This window comes from Danio rerio, chromosome 16 (assembly GCF_052040795.2).
Source record: "Danio rerio strain M-AB ecotype USA chromosome 16, GRCz13ab, whole genome shotgun sequence".
In the NCBI taxonomy this organism is placed as follows: Eukaryota; Metazoa; Chordata; class Actinopteri; order Cypriniformes; family Danionidae; genus Danio; species Danio rerio.
The window spans coordinates 59,010,482-59,031,228 of record NC_141036.1 but is presented as its reverse complement, the minus strand read 5'-3'; the positions used below and the strand labels follow the sequence as shown (position 1 = coordinate 59,031,228).

Below are 20,747 nucleotides of genomic sequence, written 5' to 3'. Positions count from 1 at the left end.
AAAGTAATGTAAAAGTAATCCAAAAGTAGTTAGATTACACTACTATAAAAGTAATCTAAATGTAATCCAAAAGAAGTCAGATTACGTTACCATAAAATGTAAATGTAATCTAAAAAGTAGTCAGATTCGTGTAATTAAAAAAATAGTCATATAACATTACCATAAAGTAATCTAAACGTCATCCAAAAGTAGGCAGATTACGTTATTATAGAAGTAATCTAAATGTAATCCAATAGTAGTCAGATTACGTTACAATAAAGTAATCTAAATGTAATCTAAAAAGTAGTCAGATTATGCTACTATTAAAGTAATCTAAATGTAATCCAATAGTAGTCAGATTACGTTACAATAAAGTAATCTAAATGTAATCTAAAAAGTAGTCAGATTATGCTACTATTAAAGTAATCTAAATGTAATCCAATATTAGTCAGATTACGTTACAATAAAGTAATCTAAATGTAATCTAAAAAGTAGTCAGATTATGCTACCATTAAAGTAATCTAAATGTAATCCAAAAGTAGTCCAATTTAAGCACAATAGTTGTTTGATCTAACACATTATATTACTGACTACACATTTTCTTGTGTATTTAGTGATCAATTCACAGGTAATCCAGCAGCTCTGAGAACGGTTGAGTGTGTGTGTGTGCGTCTCACCTTGCGGTTTGCGCTCAGGTTTGCAGCAGGAATCTGAAGCGTCGCCTGATAGTCGGTATGTTTCTGCATCTCCTCGGACAGGAAGTTTGCTTCTCGCACCAAAGCATTTGCTCTGACCACCTGCTCACGCAGACGAGACAAACTCTGACGGAACAACTCATCCCTGCAACACACACAGAAGGAGGGACTTGTGTTTGAGTGACTTGATCACTGCTAAACTCTACAGGTGTAGTTTGTTGGTTGTGCTGAAGCTCAGCCACTGATGTTGTGTTTCTCACAGGTGTGAGTATATGTGTGTTCACCTCTCCTCTGTCCACAGGCGCAGTCTGCTGTGTGTGTTGTGCGTGTTGTAGCTCAGCCGCTGGTGTTGTGTGTTTCTCTCAGGTGTGAGTTGTTGTCTCAGACTCTGAAGTTCTCTCTCGTACATCAGCCGCTGCTCCTCCAGAGCCAGACGCTTCTCCTCCACATACTGCTTCTCTAGCGCCTGCACTGCGTTCTGCATGGGGTCTGATACACACACACACACTTCACTGTGTTTCCATCCACATATTTTCATGCGCATTTAGGATTACTGCATACAAAAACGTGCATACATTCAGATAGCAAACTTATGAGCACAAGTGTGAAAGCTTTGGAAACAGAAAGCTAGGTTGTGCATTAAACTGAATTAAAAAGCAATTAAAAAAATGCGTTTTCTAACATTTTTAGAATAATATGCAATGACTAGGCCAGTGTTCTGCTAATGATACTGTACAGCACTATGTGATGTGCAATAAATGCTCTGTGAAGTTTACCGTTGTTTCCCAGAGCCTTCATCATGACCTCCATCTGTGCAAACTCATAGCTGTAGTCCTGCTCAGACGAGGCTTCGCTGGCCGTTTCTACATCCGCCTCAATGAAGCTCTCGCGCGGAGACCCTCTGTCCAGATCCTTACGCCGCTTACGATTCGGCAGATTCACCCTGAACACCACAGTCGATAATATATCTGTTTCCAGACATCTTACCATACACCAATTGTATGTGCATTTTGGAAAATTGAATCAGAATATTCGCAACTGTTCAGTTAAGTAATTTAAATGTAATCCAAAATTAGTCGGATTACGTTAGCATAAAAGTAATCTAAATGTAATCCAAAATAGTCCAATTACGTTAACATAAAAGTAATCTAACTGTAATCCAAAATTAGTCAGATTATGTTAAAGGTAATCTAAATGTAATCCAAAATTAGTCGGATTAAGCTAGCATAAAAGTAATCTAAATTTAATCAAAACATTTTTCAGATTACGTTAAAAGTCATATAAATGTAATTCAAAAGTAGTCTGATTTCGTTAACATAAAAGTAATCTAAATGTAATCCAAAAGTAGTTAGATTATGTTACTATAAAAATGATCTAAATGTAATCCAAAATAGTCCGATTACGTTGGCATAAAAATAATCTAACTGTAATCCAAAATTAGTCAGATTATGTTAAAGGTAATCTAAATGTAATCCAAAATAGTCTGATTACGTTGGCATAAAAGTAATTAACTGTAATCCAAAAGTAGTCAGATTATGTTAAAAGTAATCTAAATGTAATCTTAAATTTGTCAGATCACGTTAAAAGTAATCTAACTGTAATACAAAATTAGTTGGATTAAGCTAGCATAAAAGTAATCTTAATTTAATCAAAAAATTTGTCAGATTACGTTAAAAGTAATATAAATGTAATCCAAAAGTAGTCTGATTACGTTAACATAAAAGTAATCTAAATGTAATCCAAAATAGTCCGATTACGTTGGCATAAAAGTAATCTAACTGTAATCCAAAATTAGTCAGATTATGTTAAAAGTAATCTAAATGTAATCTTAAATTAGTCAGATCACGTTAAAAGTAATCTTACTGTAATCCAAAATTAGTTGGATTAAGCTAGCATAAAAGTAATCTAAATTTAATCAAAACATTTGTCAGAGTACGTTAAAAGTAATTTAAATGTAATCCAAAAGTAGTCTGATTACGTTAACATAAAAACAATCTAAATGTAATCCAAAATAGTCTGATTACGTTAACATAAAAGTAATCTAAATGTAATCCAAAAGTAGACAGAATATGTTACTATAAAAAAATCTAAATGTAATCCAAAATAGTCCGATTACGTTGGCATAAAAGTAATCTAACTGTAATCCAAAATTAGTCAGATTAAAGGTAATCTAAATGTAATCCAAAATTAGTTGAATTAAGCTAGCATAAAAGTAATCTAAATTTAATCAAAACATTTGTCAGATTATGTTAAAAGTCATATAAATGCAATCCAAAAGTAGTCTGATTACGTTAACATAAAAGTAATATAAATGTAATCCAAAAGTAGTCTGATTACGTTAACATAAAAGTAATCTAAATGTAATCCAAAATAGTCCGATTACGTTGGCATAAAAGTAATCTAATCGTAATCCAAAATTAGTCAGATCATGTTAAAAGTAATCAAAACATAATTAAATTTTAGTCAGGTTACATTACTATTTAAGTAATCTATATGCAATCCAAATTACAAAAGAGTGATTCAGCACACACAGTTCATGAAGGTTCTTTCTTTCCTTTTTATTTCTATTTCACATTTTTAGCTTAGTTTAATTAATTAGTTTAATTTGCATCAATATAGTCACTAAATATATGTGGATGCAGGAAACTGCCAGTCTGACCACCAGCACAGAAGCTGAATGAATGGGAAGCTGCTGCTCACCTGAAGAAATGGTTGTTTCCCCACAGTATTCGGTCTCCGTGCCACACATGCACCTTCGAGTAAACCATCATGCCGTTCACACACGTCCTGCACAGGAGAAAAACAACAGAACAAACGTGGCATAAAAAAAAAAAACAACTCACAGATGAAGATCAACAGTAGCCCTGCGCGAAAATCCTGGACTTGGCAACACTTTTAGAGAATGAACATCCCACTGATACAACACTAACAACAGGGTCTTTTAAAGGTGCAGTATATGATTGACTAGTGGTCTAAATAGGTATTGCAGTCCAAATTCAAAATAAGGGTTTTTCTTTCCCTCCTCTGACAACACACACACACAGATTGCCAGATTGACAACACAAACAGAAGCGAGCGTGCCTAATTATCAAGCCTTACACTGTAAGCTGCTCTGCGTATGTTTACGCTTGTAATATTTGTTAATAAAAAACACCTCATGTGAATATTGTCTCATTTCAGAGGCTGTTTCTGTCACATTTTCAGCTGTGCCAACATATAATGATGCAGCCTTCTTGACTGAAATGAAATATTCTGTTTCCACCATCTGGCAACCCAGGGTGCTGAAATGTAATTGGGTGAACTGGCATTGTGTCTAGGTGTGTGTGTGTGTGTCTGTGTGTGTATACCTGGCATTGTGTGCAGGTGTGAGTGTGACGTCTCCATCTGCAGTGACCTCCAGCACACAGTGTTCAGACTGGATGCCGATGCCGAACAGCTGGATGTCCTGAGTGGTGTCTGCTCCCACACGTGTGTGATCCTGAACACACACACACACACACACACAAACACACACACACACACACACACACACACACACACACACACACACACACACACACACACACACACACACACACACACACACACACACACACACACACACACACACACACACACACACACACACACGCACAGCCTATGACCACTCAGAAATTCAGAAATGGGCGTTTCATTTCAGACAGAAAGACCAATCAAAACAGACTAGGCCAGCTGACCAATCAGAGAAGAGCTGGCTTACAGACCCTAAACCCTGAATTGATTCAAACAAACTGAATCAAAATCACTGCAAAATGATTCAAATATGAAACTAAATCACACTTTAAAACCCAATCTGAGGCGGACTGTACCTTCAGGTAGTAAACCAGCAGCTCATTGAGAGCAGGATCAGCGTTCAGGTTAACCAGAAAGCTCTTATCCTCTCCAACCTTTATCCCTGACGACTCCAGAGAGATCCCCATACTCTCCAGCTGCTTCTGACGCTCCTGCACACACCACTGACAGCTGTCAATCAAATCAAGCAACACATTCTGTCCTGCTGTGATGGATATCAGATGTAGATGAAGTGGGCGGGGCTTGATTTTGCATATAGGGAACTGATTGGATGATTATGGCTGTTTGTTATTGGTGGATATCTTATGTGATTGACAGGTCGATGCCAGTAAACACCAATCAGAGAAGAGACGTGAAGAGGGAGGGGAGTTATTTTGATTTAAGACTAAGAGACACAAGAACAAAACAGTAAAGAGCTTTTATTCAAATCGGATCAATTTTGATTGTTGGCAAGTGATTGGATCCAGATTGAGGTGTAATCAACCTGTATCTGTACAATCACAGCATGGACATATGCAAATGAGAGTCTGTGTGTGTGCGCGTTTGTGAGTTATGGTCAAAAGGGTGTGTATTGTGTGTGTTTACATTGCGTTTGTGTGTGAGCATGTGTCTGTGCGTATGTGTTGGTGTTTGTGTCTGTGTGAATGTGTGTGTGTTTGTGAATGTGTACATTGTGTGTGTGCGCGAGTTATGTTCGTGAGGGTGTATGGATGTATTGTGTGTGTGTGTATATATTGTGTTTTTTTGTGTCTATATGCGTGTGTGTTTCTGTGTGCGCATGTGTCTGTGTTTGATTGTGTCTGTGTCTCTGCGTGAATGTGTGTGTTTGTGAATGTGTACATTGTGTATGTGAGTTATGTTCGTGAGGGTGTATGGATGTATAGTGTGTGTGTGTGTGAGTATATTGTGTTTGTTTGTGTCTATATGAGTGTGTGTGTTTGTGTTTGATTGTGTCTGTGTCTCTGCGTGAATGTGTGTGTGTGTGGATGTATTGCGTTTGTGTGTATATATAGTGTTTGTGTCTATATGTATGTGTGTGCACATGTGTTTGTGTGTGTGTGTGTTTGATTGCGTCTGTGTCTGAGTGAATGCGTGCGTGTGGGAGTTATGTTTGTGAGGGTGTATGGATGTATTGTGTGTGTGTATATATTGTGTTTGTTTGTGTCTTAATGCATGTGTGTTTGTGTGTGCGTATGTGTCTGACTGTGTGTTTGTGTTTGACTGTGTCTGTCTCGGCGTGAATGTGTGTGTTTGTGTGTGTGAATATGTACATTGTGTTTTTGAGTTATGTTCGTGAGGGTGTATGGATGTATTGCGTGTGTGTGTATATATTGTGTTTTTTTGTGTCTATATGCGTGTGTGTTTGTGTGTGTGCATGTGTCTGTGTGTGTGTGTGTGTGTGTGTGTGTGTTTGTGTTTGATTGTGTCTGTGTCTCTGTGTGAATGTGTGTGTTTGTGTCTGTGTGTGTGTGTATGTTTGATTGTGTCTGTGTGAATGTGTGTGTTTGTGTATATATATATATATATATATATATATATATATATATATTGTGTTTGTTTGTGTCTATATGCATGTGTGTTTGTGTGTGCGCATGTGTCTAGGTATGTGCATGTGTGTGTGTGTGTGTGTGTGTGTGTGTAAGTGTTTGTGTTTGATTGTGTCTGTGTCTCTGCATGAATGTGTGTGTGTGTGTGTGTTTGATTGTGTCTGTGTGAATGTGTGTGTTTGTATATATAAATATATATATATATATTGTGTTTGTTTGTGTCTATATGCGTGTGTGTTTGTGTGTGCGCTTGATTGTGTCCGTGTCTCTGAGTGAATGTGTGTGTTTGTGAATGTGTACATTGTGTGTGTGTGTGCGCGAGTTATGTTTGTGAAGGTGTATGGATGCATTGTGTGTGTGTGTGTGTGTGTGTGTGTATATATTTTGTTTGTTTGGGTCTATATGCGTGTGTTTGTGTGTGCGCATGTGTCTGTCTGTGTGTGTGTGTGTGTGTGTGTGTGTGTGTTTGATTGCATCTGTGTCTGAGTGAAGGTGTGTGTTTGTGTGTGTGTATATATTGTGTTTGTTTGTGTCTATATGCGTGTGTGTTTGTGTGTGTGCATGTGTGTGTGTGTAAGTGTTTGATTGTGTCTGTGTCTCTGCGTGAATGTGTGTGTTCGTGAATGTGTACATTGAGTGTGTGTGTGTGTGTGTGTGTGAGTCATATTTGTGAGGGTGTATGGATGTATTGTGTGTGTGTGTGTATATATTGTGTTTGTGTTTGTCTATATGCGTGTGTGTTTGTGTGTGCGCATGTGTCTAGGTATGTGCATGTGTCTGTGTATGTGTTTGTGTTTGTTTGTGTCTGTGTCTCTGCGTGAATGTGTGTGTTTGTGAATGTGTACATTGTTAGTGTGTGTGTGTGTGATTTATGTTCGTGAGGATGTATGGTTATATTGCGTGTGTGTGTGTGTGTATATATATAGTGTTTGTTTGTGTCTATATGTGTGTGTGTTTGTTTGTGTGCATGTGTTTGACTGTGTCTGTGTCTCTGCGTGAATGTGTGTGTTCATGAATGTGTACATTGTTAGTGTGTGTGTGTTTGATTTATGTTCGTGAGGGTGTATGGTTATATTGCGTGTGTGTGTATATATTGTGTTTGTTTGTGTCTATATGCATGAGTGTTTGTGTGTGCGCATGTGTCTCTCTCTGTGTTTGATTTTGATTGTGTCTATTTCTGTGTGTGTTTGTGAATGTGTACATTGTGTGTGTGTGTGTGACTTATGTTCATGAGGGTGTATGGAGCGTGTGTGTGTGTATATATAGTGTTTGTTTGTGTCTATTTGAGTGTGTGTTTGTGTGTGCGAATTTGTGTATGTACATGTGTTTGTGCATCCAAGTGTGCGTCTGTGCATGCATGCGTGATAAGTGCATTGTGTGCATTGCACCTGCGTGTGCGTAAGCCTGTGCGTGTGTGTTTGTGCATGAGAGTGTTTGTTTGCATTGTGGTGAGCGTAGATTGCATCTGTTTGTGTGTGCATATTGTGTGTGTGCGTGTGTGTGTGACAGACCTGTGCAATCTCCTCAGTCTTGCGCAGTTTCTCCTCCCATGTTACAGTCATTTCCTGTATGAGTTTCTCAGACTCCTGCAGCTTCTCCTGCAGCTCCGGAGCTTTCAGAGACTGACAAACACAACATTTACACAACATTACACTTCACCGCTTTACTGCTAGGTACACTAAATAAAAGAATACATAATAATGAAAACAAGAAGAGGAACACAAGTGGGATAAATAAACAGTATTAAAATACATCAAATCCGGGCCTGGTTATGAGGCTGGACAAGTGCTGTTACTGGCAGAATATGGCATGACAATCAGCCAATCAGATTCAAGAACCAAAGAGAACTGTTGTATATATTTAAATATTTTTAATTGTTAATATTTAATAGTTAGCAATGATAAATACTTTTTTATTAGTAATATGTGTGTAGTAAAAACAACAATGCAATGTATTAGAAATGGAACATTATTATGAATATTACTTATATTTAATCCTTATAGCTTTAATTTCCATTCATTCATTCATTCATTCATTTTCTTGTCGGCTTAATCCCTTTATTAATCCGGGGTCACCACAGCGGAATGAACCGCCAACTTATCCAGCTAGTTTTTTACGCAGCGGATGCCCTTCCAGCTGCAACCCATCTCTGGGAAACATCCACACACACACTCATCCACTACGGACAATTTAGTCTACCCAATTCACCTGTACCACATGTCTTTGGACTGTGGGGGAAACCGGAGCACCCGGAGGAAACCCACGCGAACGCAGGGAGAACATGCAAACTCCACACAGAAACGCCAACTGAGCCGAGGCTCAAACCAGCGACCTTCTTGCTGTGAGGCGAATGTGCTACCCACTGCGTCACCAGCTTTAATTTTTCACACCATAAATAGTATTTTTAACTGTATAATTTATATACATAGATATATACACTAGATATCGCATAGGGACCCTGAGCATGCGTCAATAGCGCCGCCACATTGGTACAGTGCTCCCAGGACAAATGTCATTCAGCCGCACTAGACAAGACAGTGTTACTACATAAAGATGCGGGACTTTAGCGCTGTCTACGGGTGTAGTACAAGCAAACAAAGAAAACAAAGCACAGAGGCAGAACATTTCATAGGTAATATTAAGTTTTTTTCTGTTTTTGTATGTTCTTTTGTGCTAATCAGGTAACGTTATTGATGATAACAGTCACTTACTGCATTCACCATACGGCAAAGCAGCTCCAACTCGCACTAAACACTCGGCTTATGCTGGTTTTGTTGAATAAAATCAGCAAACAGTGCAAAAGAAATATGACAACGAGATGCTACGCTGCCAGAAACTTGTATTATTGTCGGCTAGTGAAGGAGTCGTTCATAACGGAGATTCATTCACAAACTAATCGCTCCCTCCGTCAGTTTGAGGAGTGAAAGCAGGAGAGGAGCTGTGTTTCAGGACATGATTAGATCAAATTTAACAGGGAGGGTGAATAGTACATTTCTGTACACACAAACACAAGCTTTTTGTCAGGAATGCCCGTGCGGTCACTGATCCATCAATGTAGAAAAGTGATGTAAAATTATAATTTTCGTAATTAGAAAAAAAAATTTACATACTAACATCCAGGAAAACTCCCGATCATAGATAAGTGTGTATATGTGTATATCTCTGGCTTTGGATGGCCACAGTCCTCCACTGTACCTTGGTCCCGCATTCATTTCAAAGGAGCGCTACCCTGTAGCAAGATGGCGGCGCTATTGATGCATTCCGTCCAATAGACAACAACAGGGTAGGCGACATCTAATGTATATATCTATGATTTATATATACTGAGTGTGTAATGCAGATGTGTGTGTGTGTGTGAGACCTCGGCCTGTGAGAGCTGCTCCCTCAGTTTCTCCACCTCCTCTCGCAGCTCTCGGATGATTCTTGCGTTCGGATCTTCATTAACGACAGCGTGGTTCACGATCCTCTTCGCTCGATCGGCGTATCTCAGTGTGGAGAGCGTCTCCTCGTAGTTATCCGCCGCGGGGCTGATGGTGGCGATCATGGCCGTCTTACTGTTTCCACCCAGATTATCCTGAACACACACAACACAACACAGTGGTTAGCACTGTTGCCTCACAGCAAGAAGGTCACTGGTTCGAGTCTCGGCTGGCCCAGTTAACATTTCTGTGTGGAGTTTGCATGTTCTCCCCGTGTTGGTGTGTTCTTCCTCCGGGTGGTCCGGTTTCTACCACAGTCCAAACACATGCGCTATAGGGGAATTGATGAACTAAGTAGGCCGTAGTGTATGAGAGTGTTTGTGTGTTTGAGTATGTATGGGTGGTTCCCAGTACTAGATTGCAGTTCGAACGGCATCCGCTACATACAACATATGCTGGAATAGTTGGCAGTTCATTCTGCTGTGGTGAATCCTGAAATAGAGACCAAGCCAAAGGAAAATAAATGAATGAATAACCTTGCTATTTTCCTTCAGCTTCAGTCCCTTTATTAATCTGGGGTCGCCACAGCAGAATGAACCACCAACTATTCCAGCATATGTTTTACACAGTGAATGACCTTCCGTCTCCAACCCATTACTGGGAAACACCTATACACACTCATACACTACGGTCAATTTAGTTCCTCAATTCCCCTTTAGCGCATGTGTTTGGACTGTGGGGGAAACCAGAGCACCCGGAGGAAACCCACGCCAACACGGGGAGAACATGCAAACTCCATAAACACTCCAGAAACACCATCTGACCCAGCCAGAACTCAAACCAGCGACCTTCTTGCTGTAAGGCCACAGTGCTACCCACTAAATGTTTGAGAACATGATGAAGATGATGATGATGATGGAGTCGCGCTCTGACCTTCAGCAGCCACGTCAGCACTGAGTCTCTGTACGGCACAAACTTATTCCTGCTCTTCCCTGCAGACTGATCCGCCAGAGCCGAGATCACACAGCCCAGTGTAGTCAGAGACCTGATCAACACACACACACACACACACACACACACACACACATCAGAACAAACACACACGCATGCACTAGATCACACAGCCCAATGCAGTCAGAGACCTGATCAACACACACACACACGCACACCATCAACACACACACACAGACATGCAAACACACACCTGCACACCATCAACACACATCAACATTACTGACACAGCACACACACCATGCAGAACAAAGACATACACACACCTTCAAAACACAACATGGAGAAGATGATACACACACACTGTTAACACAACAAAACAGAAAAACACAAACACACACACACATAATAATCACACACAAACACCATCAACGCACAACACAGACACACACACATACGCCATTAACACACACCATGCAGAACAAACAAAGACATACACACACCACCAAAGCACAACATGCAGAAGATCACACACACATTGTTAACATAACAGAACAAACACGAACACACACAAACACACACACACACACACACACTGCTGTACTTGTTGATGTTGCTGCCCTCCTTCAGTCGTTCTCCAGCAGCTCCAGTCTTTGAGACTCGCTCACTGCCAGCCAGATCCACCAGACTGATCTTACTGACCTTCTCTCCAGAGTTCTGTCAACACACACACACACACGCACACACACACGCACACACACACACACACAATCCATCTTGGTTTATATAGCGTTTTTAAAATGTAGACTGTGTTAAAGCAGCTAAATCATATATTAAACGTATTTGCTTTATTTGGAATAATTTATCATTTATATTTTTAGAAAAACATCATAGCAAGAGGTCGCGATGACATATGATGACGTGTGCAGGTACTGAAGTGCTGTTCCAATTCGTAGGGGTAAATTTTGAAGCCCTTCCCCTCGGTTTCAAGGGAAAATGGGGAAGGGGAAGGGGTACAAAAATAGAATTGGGATTGGGCCAAAGTAACCAAGTAATCATCTCATATATCCACTAAAAGACGGGAAACACTACTTTACAAACTGTATTATCCATTATATATATTATATATATGTTTGAAAAGAAAATGTGTTTTGTTGCATGTCACAAACAAGTAAAAAAAAACTATGTAATAAAAAAATAAAGATGAATGCATCCACTGAGTATGGAAAGAATAATGTTGTTTTATTAGTTCTGACCCCGGACTGCAGGTCGTACAGCGTCTGTGTGAGGATAACACTGAAGACGGCGTGGGATCGACTGCTTTCTTCATTCATGTTTGTAGCGGCGACGGTTCGAGATTTATTGCCCTCCGACATCAGAGACTCGATATCCTGATGAAGCACAGAAAACACACTCATAAACCACATAAACTGCAACACACATGCGAAAACTTTTATAGTAACGTAATCTGACTACTTTTGGATTACTTTTACAGTATTGTAATCTGAGTACATTTAGATTACTTTTACAGTAATGTAATCTGACTACTTTTGGATTACTTTTAGATATCTTTTACAGCAACGTAAACGGACTACTTTTGGATTACATTTAGGTTACTTTTACAGTAACGTAATCTGACTACTTTGGGATTACATTTAGATTACTTTTACAGTAATGTAATCTGACTACTGTTGAATTACATTTAGATTACTTTTACAGTATTGTAATCTGACTACATTTAGATTACTTTTACAGTAATGTAATCTGACTACTATTGTATTACATTTAGATTACTTTTACAGTATTGTAATCTGACTACATTTAGATTACTTTTACAGTAATGTAATCTGACAACTTTTGGATTACTTTTAGATAACTTTTACAGCAACGTAAACTGACTACTTTTGGATTACATTTAGATTATGTTTACAGAAAGTAATTAGACTACCTTTGGATTAGATTCAGATTACTTTTATAGTAACGTAACCTGACGACTTTTGGATTACTTTTAGAGTAACGTAATCTGACTACTTTTGAATTACATTTAGATTACTTTTATAGTAATCAGGCTACTTTTGGATTATATTTAGATTACTTTTATAGTAGTGTAATCTGACTACTTTTGGATTACTTATAGATTACTTTTATAGGAATAAAATCTGAGCACTTTCTGATATATGAATGTAAGCTTGCTCACCTCAAAGCTGGTGACGGCAAGTTGGGAAAGACCGTCCACATACGGACCCAACACTTTATGCTCTCGCACCTTCAGAGACTGTCTGCTCCTGTACAGACACACAACAAACACACAAGATCATATTAATAATAATAATAATATTAATAATAATATTTTTTCTTCTGGAGAAAGTCTTATTGTATTTTAGTTAGAATAAAAGCAGTTTTTAATTGTTTTAAAGCCATTTTAAGCTCAATATTATTAGCTCCTTTAAGCAATATTAGTTTTGGATTGTCTCCAGAACAAACTATCATTATACAATGACTTGCCTAATTACCCTAACTTTACCCTAATTACCCTAGTGAAGCCTTTAAATGTCACTTTAAGCTGTATAGAAGTGTCTTGAAGAATATCTAGTCTAATATTATTTACTGTCATCATGACAAAGAGAGAGGAAATCAGTTATTAGAGATGAGTTATTAAAACTATTATGACTATAAATGTGTACAGCTGATTTGAATTTGTCTCACCCTTTAGGGTCGAGCAGATCTCGCACCTTCTCGTTGTAGATCTCCATGTAGGAAACCTCCACCTTGAAGCTGTTACTGTCGCTCTGCTGTGTGGAGACTCGCTCAAACAGAGAACAGCAGAGACGAGGAATCAGACCAGGCTGATCACCAGAGCCCATCATGGAGAACGACTTCCCAGAGCCTGAGGACAACACACACACGCAGACACAAGCACGCACACACAATCAGGCACACAAACATGCATGCACAGACACACACATGCACGCACAGGCGCACACATGCACACAGACACACGGATGTGCATAGGCATGTGCACACGCAAGCACACACACAAATGCGTGCACACACAGGGATGGATGAACATTTATCCGCATGCATACACGCACGCACGCACACACACACACGCATGCACATGCACACACAAATAGACACACACACACACACACACACACAAACACACAAACACACACACAAATAGGCGCGCGCGCACACACAAGTGAAAGGGTACACACACGTACACATACATATGCATATACACACACAAACATGCATGTACACGCAAGCACACACGCACACATAAATGTGTGCACACAAATAACCATGGACACACAAGGACACATGCACACACAAACAAACGCTCACGCAAACACACACCCGAAAGCAAGCACACACACACACACATGAAAGGGTACACACACATACACATGCATTTCCATATACACACACAAACATGCATGTACACGCAAGCACAAAGGCGCACACACACACACACACACACATAAATGTGTGCACACAAATAAGCATGGACACACAAGTATCCAAGTACACATGCACACACACACACACAAAAGCAAGCACACGCACACACAAACAAATGCATACAGACACATGCAGACACACACACACACACACATAAATATTTCATTTGAATCTGTATCCAATGCATAGTTTGGACATTAGATTCACTGTAAAACTACGTGAAATAGAGCAACATCAGTGTGTGTGTGTGTGTGTGTGTGTGTGTGTGTGTGTGTGTGTGTGTAATAACTGATTCTGTAATTGTACCTGTCTGTCCGTAAGCGAAAATGCAGGCGTTGTAGCCCTGAAACGCATTCTGGAGGATTCCTTCACCGAGACACTTGAAGACCACCTCCTGCCCTACACACACGCACACACACAAGTTCAGTTCAATGAAATGATGCCAATAAATCTCATTTGAATTTTATGGAGACAAAAATGTTCCTAAAATGTTGATTGCTAAATATACTGTTAATTATTAATTATTGTATGTGTGAGGTGTGTGTGTGTGTGTGTGTGTGTGTGTGTGTGTGTGTGTGTGTGTGTGTGTGTGTGTGTGTGTGTGTGTTCTGCTGTGTGTTGAGGGTGTCTGTGTGTGCATGTTTGTTTGTTCAGCTGTCTGTTGTTGATGTGTGTGTTTGGTGTGTGTGTTTCTTATGCTGTGTGTTGATGGCGTGTGTATGTATGTTTTGTATGTTGATGGTGTGTGTGTTTTGTATGTTGATGGTGTGTGTGTGTGTGTGTGTGTGTTTTGTATGTTGATGGTGTGTGTGTGTTTTGTATGTTGATGGTGTGTGTGTGTGTGTGTGTTTTGTATGTTGATGGTGTGTGTGTGTGTATGTGTGTGTGTTTTGTATGTTGATGGTGTGTGTGTGTTTTGTATGTTGATGGTGTGTGTGTGTTTTGTATGTTGATGGTGTGTGTGTGTGTGTGTGTGTTTTGTATGTTGATGGTGTGTGTGTGTGTGTGTGTGTGTTTTGTATGTTGATGGTGTGTGTGTGTGTATGTGTGTGTGTTTTGTATGTTGATGGTGTGTGTGTGTTTTGTATGTTGATGGTGTGTGTGTGTTTTGTATGTTGATGGTGTGTGTGTGTGTGTGTGTTTTTTGTATGTTGATGGTGTGTGTGTGTGTGTGTTGATGGTGTGTGTTTCCGCAAAAAGTCAAAACAAAATAAATTGAAGCAGAATTGAACTGAAATTAAAGGAAGCTTCATTTCTGTGACGAACTGCTCAATGATTTAAAGGGAAACGCTTGTGAATTAGGAGGAGGAAATCAATAAATTAACACACACACACACACACACACACACGCATGCACAGTTAAAGGGGTTTTATTAGCAGTAAAGCCGCATGTGAAAACGCAGATGTTAAATGTGGGATTTCCCTGATGAATGAGCTTTACTGAAGACTTTGTTAGTGTGTGTGTGTGTGTGTGTGTGTGTGTGTGTGTGTGTGTGTGTGAGTGTGTGTGTGTGTCCAGGCCTGTTTAGAGCCCATAACTGCACATGATCCTTCATGAGCTGTGTGTTATTCACAAAACACACTCCTATCCATCAGACTGTCAGAATAACACACACTATATCCATCAGTGTGAGATTTTGCTCTGACTGAGCCACTAAAACACAGTAAAACAGCCAAACTGGACAGAATCTGCACAGTCACTGGCACATTTCTGCTTTGTTTGAGAGATCAACATGACTTCAGATTGTTTTAGGTAATGCATGTGTTCATATTTATTGATAATGGTATTTCTTGATTACTAGTGTTATTATATTGTGTGTGCATTTCTCTGTGGACAGTATGTATTTATCTAAAGTGTATACAGTACATACATACAGTCTGTGTGTGTGTGTGTGATTTGTTTATGTGTGTTTGTGTGCGAGTTGGCATGAGTCTGTGTCTGTCTGTTTGTGTAGATGTATGTGTGTGTGTGTGTGTGTGTGTGTGTGTGTGTGTGTGTGTGTGTGTGTGTGTGTGTGTGTGACCCACGATCCTCAAGATCAGTGAGATACTTACCAGCGTATAATTGTGTGTGTGTGTGTGACCCATGATCCTCAAGATCAGTGAGATACTTACTAGCGTATAATTGTGTGTGTGTGTGTGTGTGTGTGTGTGTGTGCAAACCTATATCTGTGTGTGTTTGTTTTGTGTGTGAGTGTGCGTTTATCTGTGTGTGTGTGTGTGTGTGTGTGTGTGTGTTTGTGTGTGTGTGACCCATGATCCTCAAGATCAGTGAGATACTTACTAGCGTATAATTGTGTGTGTGTGTGTGTGTGTGTGTGTGTGTGCAAACCTATATCTGTGTGTGTTTGTTTTGTGTGTGAGTGTGCGTTTATCTGTGTGTGTGTGTGTGTGTGTGTTTGTGTGTGTGTGACCCATGATCCTCAAGATCAGTGAGATACTTACTAGCGTATAATTGTGTGTGTGTGTGTGTGTGTGCGTGTGTGCAAACCTATATCTGTGTGTGTTTGTTTTGTGTGTGAGTGTGCGTTTATCTGTGTGTGTGTGTGTGTGTGTGTGTGTGTTTGTGTGTGTGTGACCCATGATCCTCAAGATCAGTGAGATACTTACTAGCGTATAATTGTGTGTGTGTGTGTGTGTGTGTGCAAACCTATATCTGTGTGTGTTTGTTTTGTGTGTGAGTGTGCGTTTATCTGTGTGTGTGTGTGTGTGTGTGTGTGTGTGTGTGTTTGTGTGTGTGTGACCCATGATCCTCAAGATCAGTGAGATACTTACTAGCGTATAATTGTGTGTGTGTGTGTGTGTGTGTGCAAACCTATATCTGTGTGTGTTTGTTTTGTGTGTGAGTGTGCGTTTATCTGTGTGTGTGTGTGTGTGTGTGTGTGTGTGTGTGTGTTTGTGTGTGTGTGACCCATGATCCTCAAGATCAGTGAGATACTTACTAGCGTATAATTGTGTGTGTGTGTGTGTGTGTGTGTGTGTGCAAACCTATATCTGTGTGTGTTTGTTTTGTGTGTGAGTGTGCGTTTATCTGTGTGTGTGTGTGTGTGTGTGTGTGTGTGTGTGTGTGTGTGTTTGTGTGTGTGTGACCCATGATCCTCAAGATCAGTGAGATACTTACTAGCGTATAATTGTGTGTGTGTGTGTGTGTGTGTGTGTGTGTGTGTGTGTGCAAACCTATATCTGTGTGTGTTTGTTTTGTGTGTGAGTGTGCGTTTATCTGTGTGTGTGTGTGTGTGTGTGTGTGTTTGTGTGTGTGTGTGTTTGTGTGTGTGTGTGTGTGACCCATGATCCTCAAGATCAGTGAGATACTTACTAGCGTATAATTGTGTGTGTGTGTGTGTGTGTGCAAACCTATATCTGTGTGTGTTTGTTTTGTGTGTGAGTGTGCGTTTATCTGTGTGTGTGTGTGTGTGTGTGTGTGTTTGTGTGTGTGTGTGTTTGTGTGTGTGTGTGTGACCCATGATCCTCAAGATCAGTGAGATACTTACCAGCGTATAATTGTGTGTGCATACCTATATCTGTGTGTGCTTGTTTTGTGTATGAGTGTGCGTTTATCTGTGTGTGTGTGTGTGTGTGAGGGAGTCATGATCCTCTAAGAGACTCACCAGCATATTTTGGGATGTTGGACTCGTCCATGGACCAGAAACAGTGGTCAAAGGCAAACACCTGCACACACACACACACACAGAAACAGGTCAGCACATGCTCAGCGCACGCACACACACACACACACACTCATCCACAACTACACACACACTCTCTCTCTCTCTCTCTCTCTTTCTCTCCCACACAGACACAGCCAGACAAAAGACGACTTCATCCGCTTTATACCACACACACACACACACACACACACACACACACACACACACACACACACACACAGAAAGAGAGAGAGAAAAAACATGACGCTGCTTGTCTCACACACTCCGTCTGAATGTGAATGAGAAACAGCAGCTGCTCTCACAGTCTCATCAGAGCTATCTCACACACACACACACACACACACACACACACACACACACACACACCAGTTCAACAACAGATTCTCTTTCTGTGGTCAGAGTTTCCTTCAGCAGTTTACTGATGGTGTTTAATGGCGCGTTCGCTCATTAAAGTTGATCATCTCACAGTCTTACATTTCTGGCCTCAACATATCTCAAACAAAACACCATTGGATTATAATACTGAATAGATTATATTTGAATATATGTGAATATGTTCAGATGAAAAAGCCGCTAAACGCCACTTCCACCAAAAATGAGCTAATGCCACGAGTGAACGCTTTAGGGTTGTAGTACACCATCAACAGATAGATTTGCTTCAAATCTTCTCAATCCCAGCGTCAGAGCATTCAGAATAGGGCTGTGCAATTCATCAAAAATCCGATTTTTTTATCCGAGCAGATCGCAGACCTAAAGTCATCTTAATGTGAGCGCTTTAATGGTCAAATATGTGTAAAAATGCGGTGTTTAGAGATTATTCATATTATGATGATTGATAATAAAGCTAGTTTGGCGTGCTGTCCCGGGAGAGAGCCCTGAGCTTATAAGATCCTCGAGCCCTGGGCTCCCTCCCGTTGCAAGGCGAGAGGGGAGTTTGAGCTCAGGTAGATCTCGATGACTCCCCCTCTTGCTTGTTGTAGCTAAGTGTCAGATATGGATGCTGAGAAGGGGTACTCAGAGTTTAGCTAAAGTATTTTGGATTAATTCTTTAGGGTGCTTGTTTTTGAACTGTGGGAGGAAACCGGAGGACCCGGGGAAAACCCACGCGACCATGGGGAGAACGAGCAAACTCCACACACTCCGAACTTCCAAAGCAAACTCCGTCAGGTTTGGAAAGGAATTACACCAGGGGCGTTTTTGCAGTGAGGCAACAGCGCTAATCGCTGGCCACTGTGACGCCCGTTTGAAAGGAGGGAAAGTAGGGTTGGGTGCGGGGGTTTCTTCAAGACGAAGATATTGAGATGAGAAAAGTCTGGTTATTTATAGTGAGTTAAGGATCGTCTGATAGGATAATTAGTCATTAGCTAAAGTTGGAACAGCTCAATCATAAGCACGTGATCCTCTGGAAATTTGTTTATAAATAAACTTCACTTTGTGTAATAAACAAACGAGTTGAGAATCAAAAGAAACGTGAAAGAGAAACCATTAAAGTGACAGCGCGCAATTCCTGCTGCCGCCTGTTTTTATCATTAATAAACAACAAGGAGAAAATCCCTCACTGCTCTAGACTAAAGGACTTTTGTAGCTGAAGTGTTTTTCTTAAAGTGAAGATGCTTCAAGCACAGTTTGTTTTATATTTTTATTCTATTGTATTTATTTCTCTTTCCTTTGCAGGGTGGAAAATAACTGTATATACACAGCTGAAGTCAGAATTATCTGCCCTCCTGAATATTAGCAACCCTTTTCCCCCAATTTCTGTCATGTTAAGAAGTTTTTATTTCAACTCATTTCCGAACACAATAGGTTTAATATCTCATTTCTAATGACTGATTTCTTTTATCTTTGCTATGATGACAGTCCATTATATTTTACTAGATAGTTTTCAAAATACAAGCATTCAGATTAAAGTGCAATTCAAAGGCTTAATTAGATTAATTAGGCAAGTCATTGTTTAACAGTAGTTTCTTCTGCAGACAATCAAAAATATATAGCTTAAGGGGGCTAATAATATTGACCTTAAATGGCTTTCAAAATATTTAAACCTGCTTTTATTCTAGCTGAAATAAAACAAATCAGCCTTTCTCCAGAAGAACAAATATTATAGGAAATACTGTTTAAATTGCTTGCTCTGTTAAACATGATTTGGGAAACATTTATTTAAAAAAAAAAATTCTCAGGAGCGCTAATAACTTTGACTTCAACATTAATCGTTTTGAATAATCGTGATTACATTTATGACCAAAATAATCGTGATTATGATTTTTCCCAAAATCGAGCAGCCCTAATTCAGAAATAACAGTTTGTAAACACCACCTGCCTTTGACAGCAAACGCCGCTATATCCCTAGAACCAATCAGAAGCGTGAATCGAATCATATGTGTTCAGTGTAGCAGAGCGCTGATACACCGGCTTTATGAGGAGACTGTTTTATTCCTCTTCCGATTTCAGTTTTAAAAGACGGAGTTTGATGAACTGGATGAGGCTGTCTGACTGTCAGTGGATGGCAAATGAAAACATCTCTTACCTCAAAACTCTGTGCATTATAGGAAAAAGAAAACACACTGTACAGTCGGAAGTGAAGCATTCATGCATAACGTTGTTATGCGCAGCGACGCTACTTTGAATGAGTCTGATTTACTATACATTAAACAGCAACTCCATTTCACGAAAGACAGAGTTAAGATGTCGTTTTTTTATCCCAAATATCATTCATTTTGAAAAGAGCGCAATCTCATTTAAATTTAAAGCGACAGTCACCAAAACACCACAATTAGGATCACAGCCTATAAGGGTCAGTTTCACAGAGTTAGAAAACATTATCGGTCTCATCTCATCTCTCATTTTCATCTGCTTATCCGGGGCCAGGTCGCAGGGGCAGCAGTCTTCTCCAGACATGTCCTCCAGTTCCCCCGAGGTGTTCCCAAGTAGAGATCTGCGCGAGACTAAATTTTGAATCCCACTCCCGCACGCATCCGCCAGGTTTTATTCCGAACCGCTTGTGTTCAGCATTCGTTGTCTCGCTGCCCGACTCACTTCGTTTTCTACCCGCCGCACCCGTACCCGCTAATAGGCAGGGGGGAGAACAAAACCAAAAACCACCCAGCTATACAGAGTCCAGACAGCCTATATCACGCTGTCTGTATAAACACACACACACACACACACATTACCGCTGCACCAATCTGCCTGTCA

At 40.0% G+C, this 20,747-nt stretch overlaps 3 protein-coding genes across 50 annotated transcripts in view; 1 reads left to right on the top strand and 2 right to left on the bottom strand.

Annotated features, from left to right (window-relative positions):
• The window catches only part of smpd5 (sphingomyelin phosphodiesterase 5), a 706,732-nt gene that overhangs the window by 139,932 nt on the left and 546,053 nt on the right, over positions 1-20,747 (bottom strand). The gene's annotated exons all lie outside the window — the stretch shown is intronic.
• kif13a (kinesin family member 13A) overlaps positions 1-20,747 on the bottom strand; it is a 118,579-nt gene that overhangs the window by 50,502 nt on the left and 47,330 nt on the right. For 34 of the 48 annotated variants that reach the window (XR_015512037.1, XM_087287940.1, XM_087287941.1 and 31 more), the window contains 15 exons: positions 17,496-17,556; positions 14,194-14,286; positions 13,129-13,309; positions 12,620-12,707; positions 11,679-11,813; positions 11,027-11,139; positions 10,405-10,516; positions 9,414-9,626; positions 7,564-7,674; positions 4,523-4,657; positions 4,022-4,152; positions 3,375-3,461; positions 1,451-1,617; positions 959-1,163; positions 657-819 (listed from right to left, as the gene is read on the bottom strand). Coding sequence is in view for 43 of the 48 variants with exons in the window: in XM_087287901.1 (XP_087144027.1) it covers positions 657-819; positions 959-1,163; positions 1,451-1,617; positions 3,375-3,461; positions 4,022-4,152; positions 4,523-4,657; positions 7,564-7,674; positions 9,414-9,626; positions 10,405-10,516; positions 11,027-11,139; positions 11,679-11,813; positions 12,620-12,707; positions 13,129-13,309; positions 14,194-14,286; positions 17,496-17,556 (1,995 nt within the window). In the remaining 5 variants the exon portion in view is untranslated. Of the gene's footprint in view, positions 1-656; positions 820-958; positions 1,164-1,450; positions 1,618-3,374; positions 3,462-4,021; positions 4,153-4,522; positions 4,658-7,563; positions 7,675-9,413; positions 9,627-10,404; positions 10,517-11,026; positions 11,140-11,678; positions 11,814-12,619; positions 12,708-13,128; positions 13,310-14,193; positions 14,287-17,495; positions 17,557-20,747 lie in introns of those variants that run through there. The other 14 variants (XM_087287926.1, XM_087287935.1, XM_087287927.1 and 11 more) reach the window with 3 other exon arrangements.
• Positions 1-20,747, top strand: part of LOC103908992 (serine/threonine-protein kinase pim-2-like) — a 202,995-nt gene that overhangs the window by 151,549 nt on the left and 30,699 nt on the right. The window lies entirely within an intron of this gene.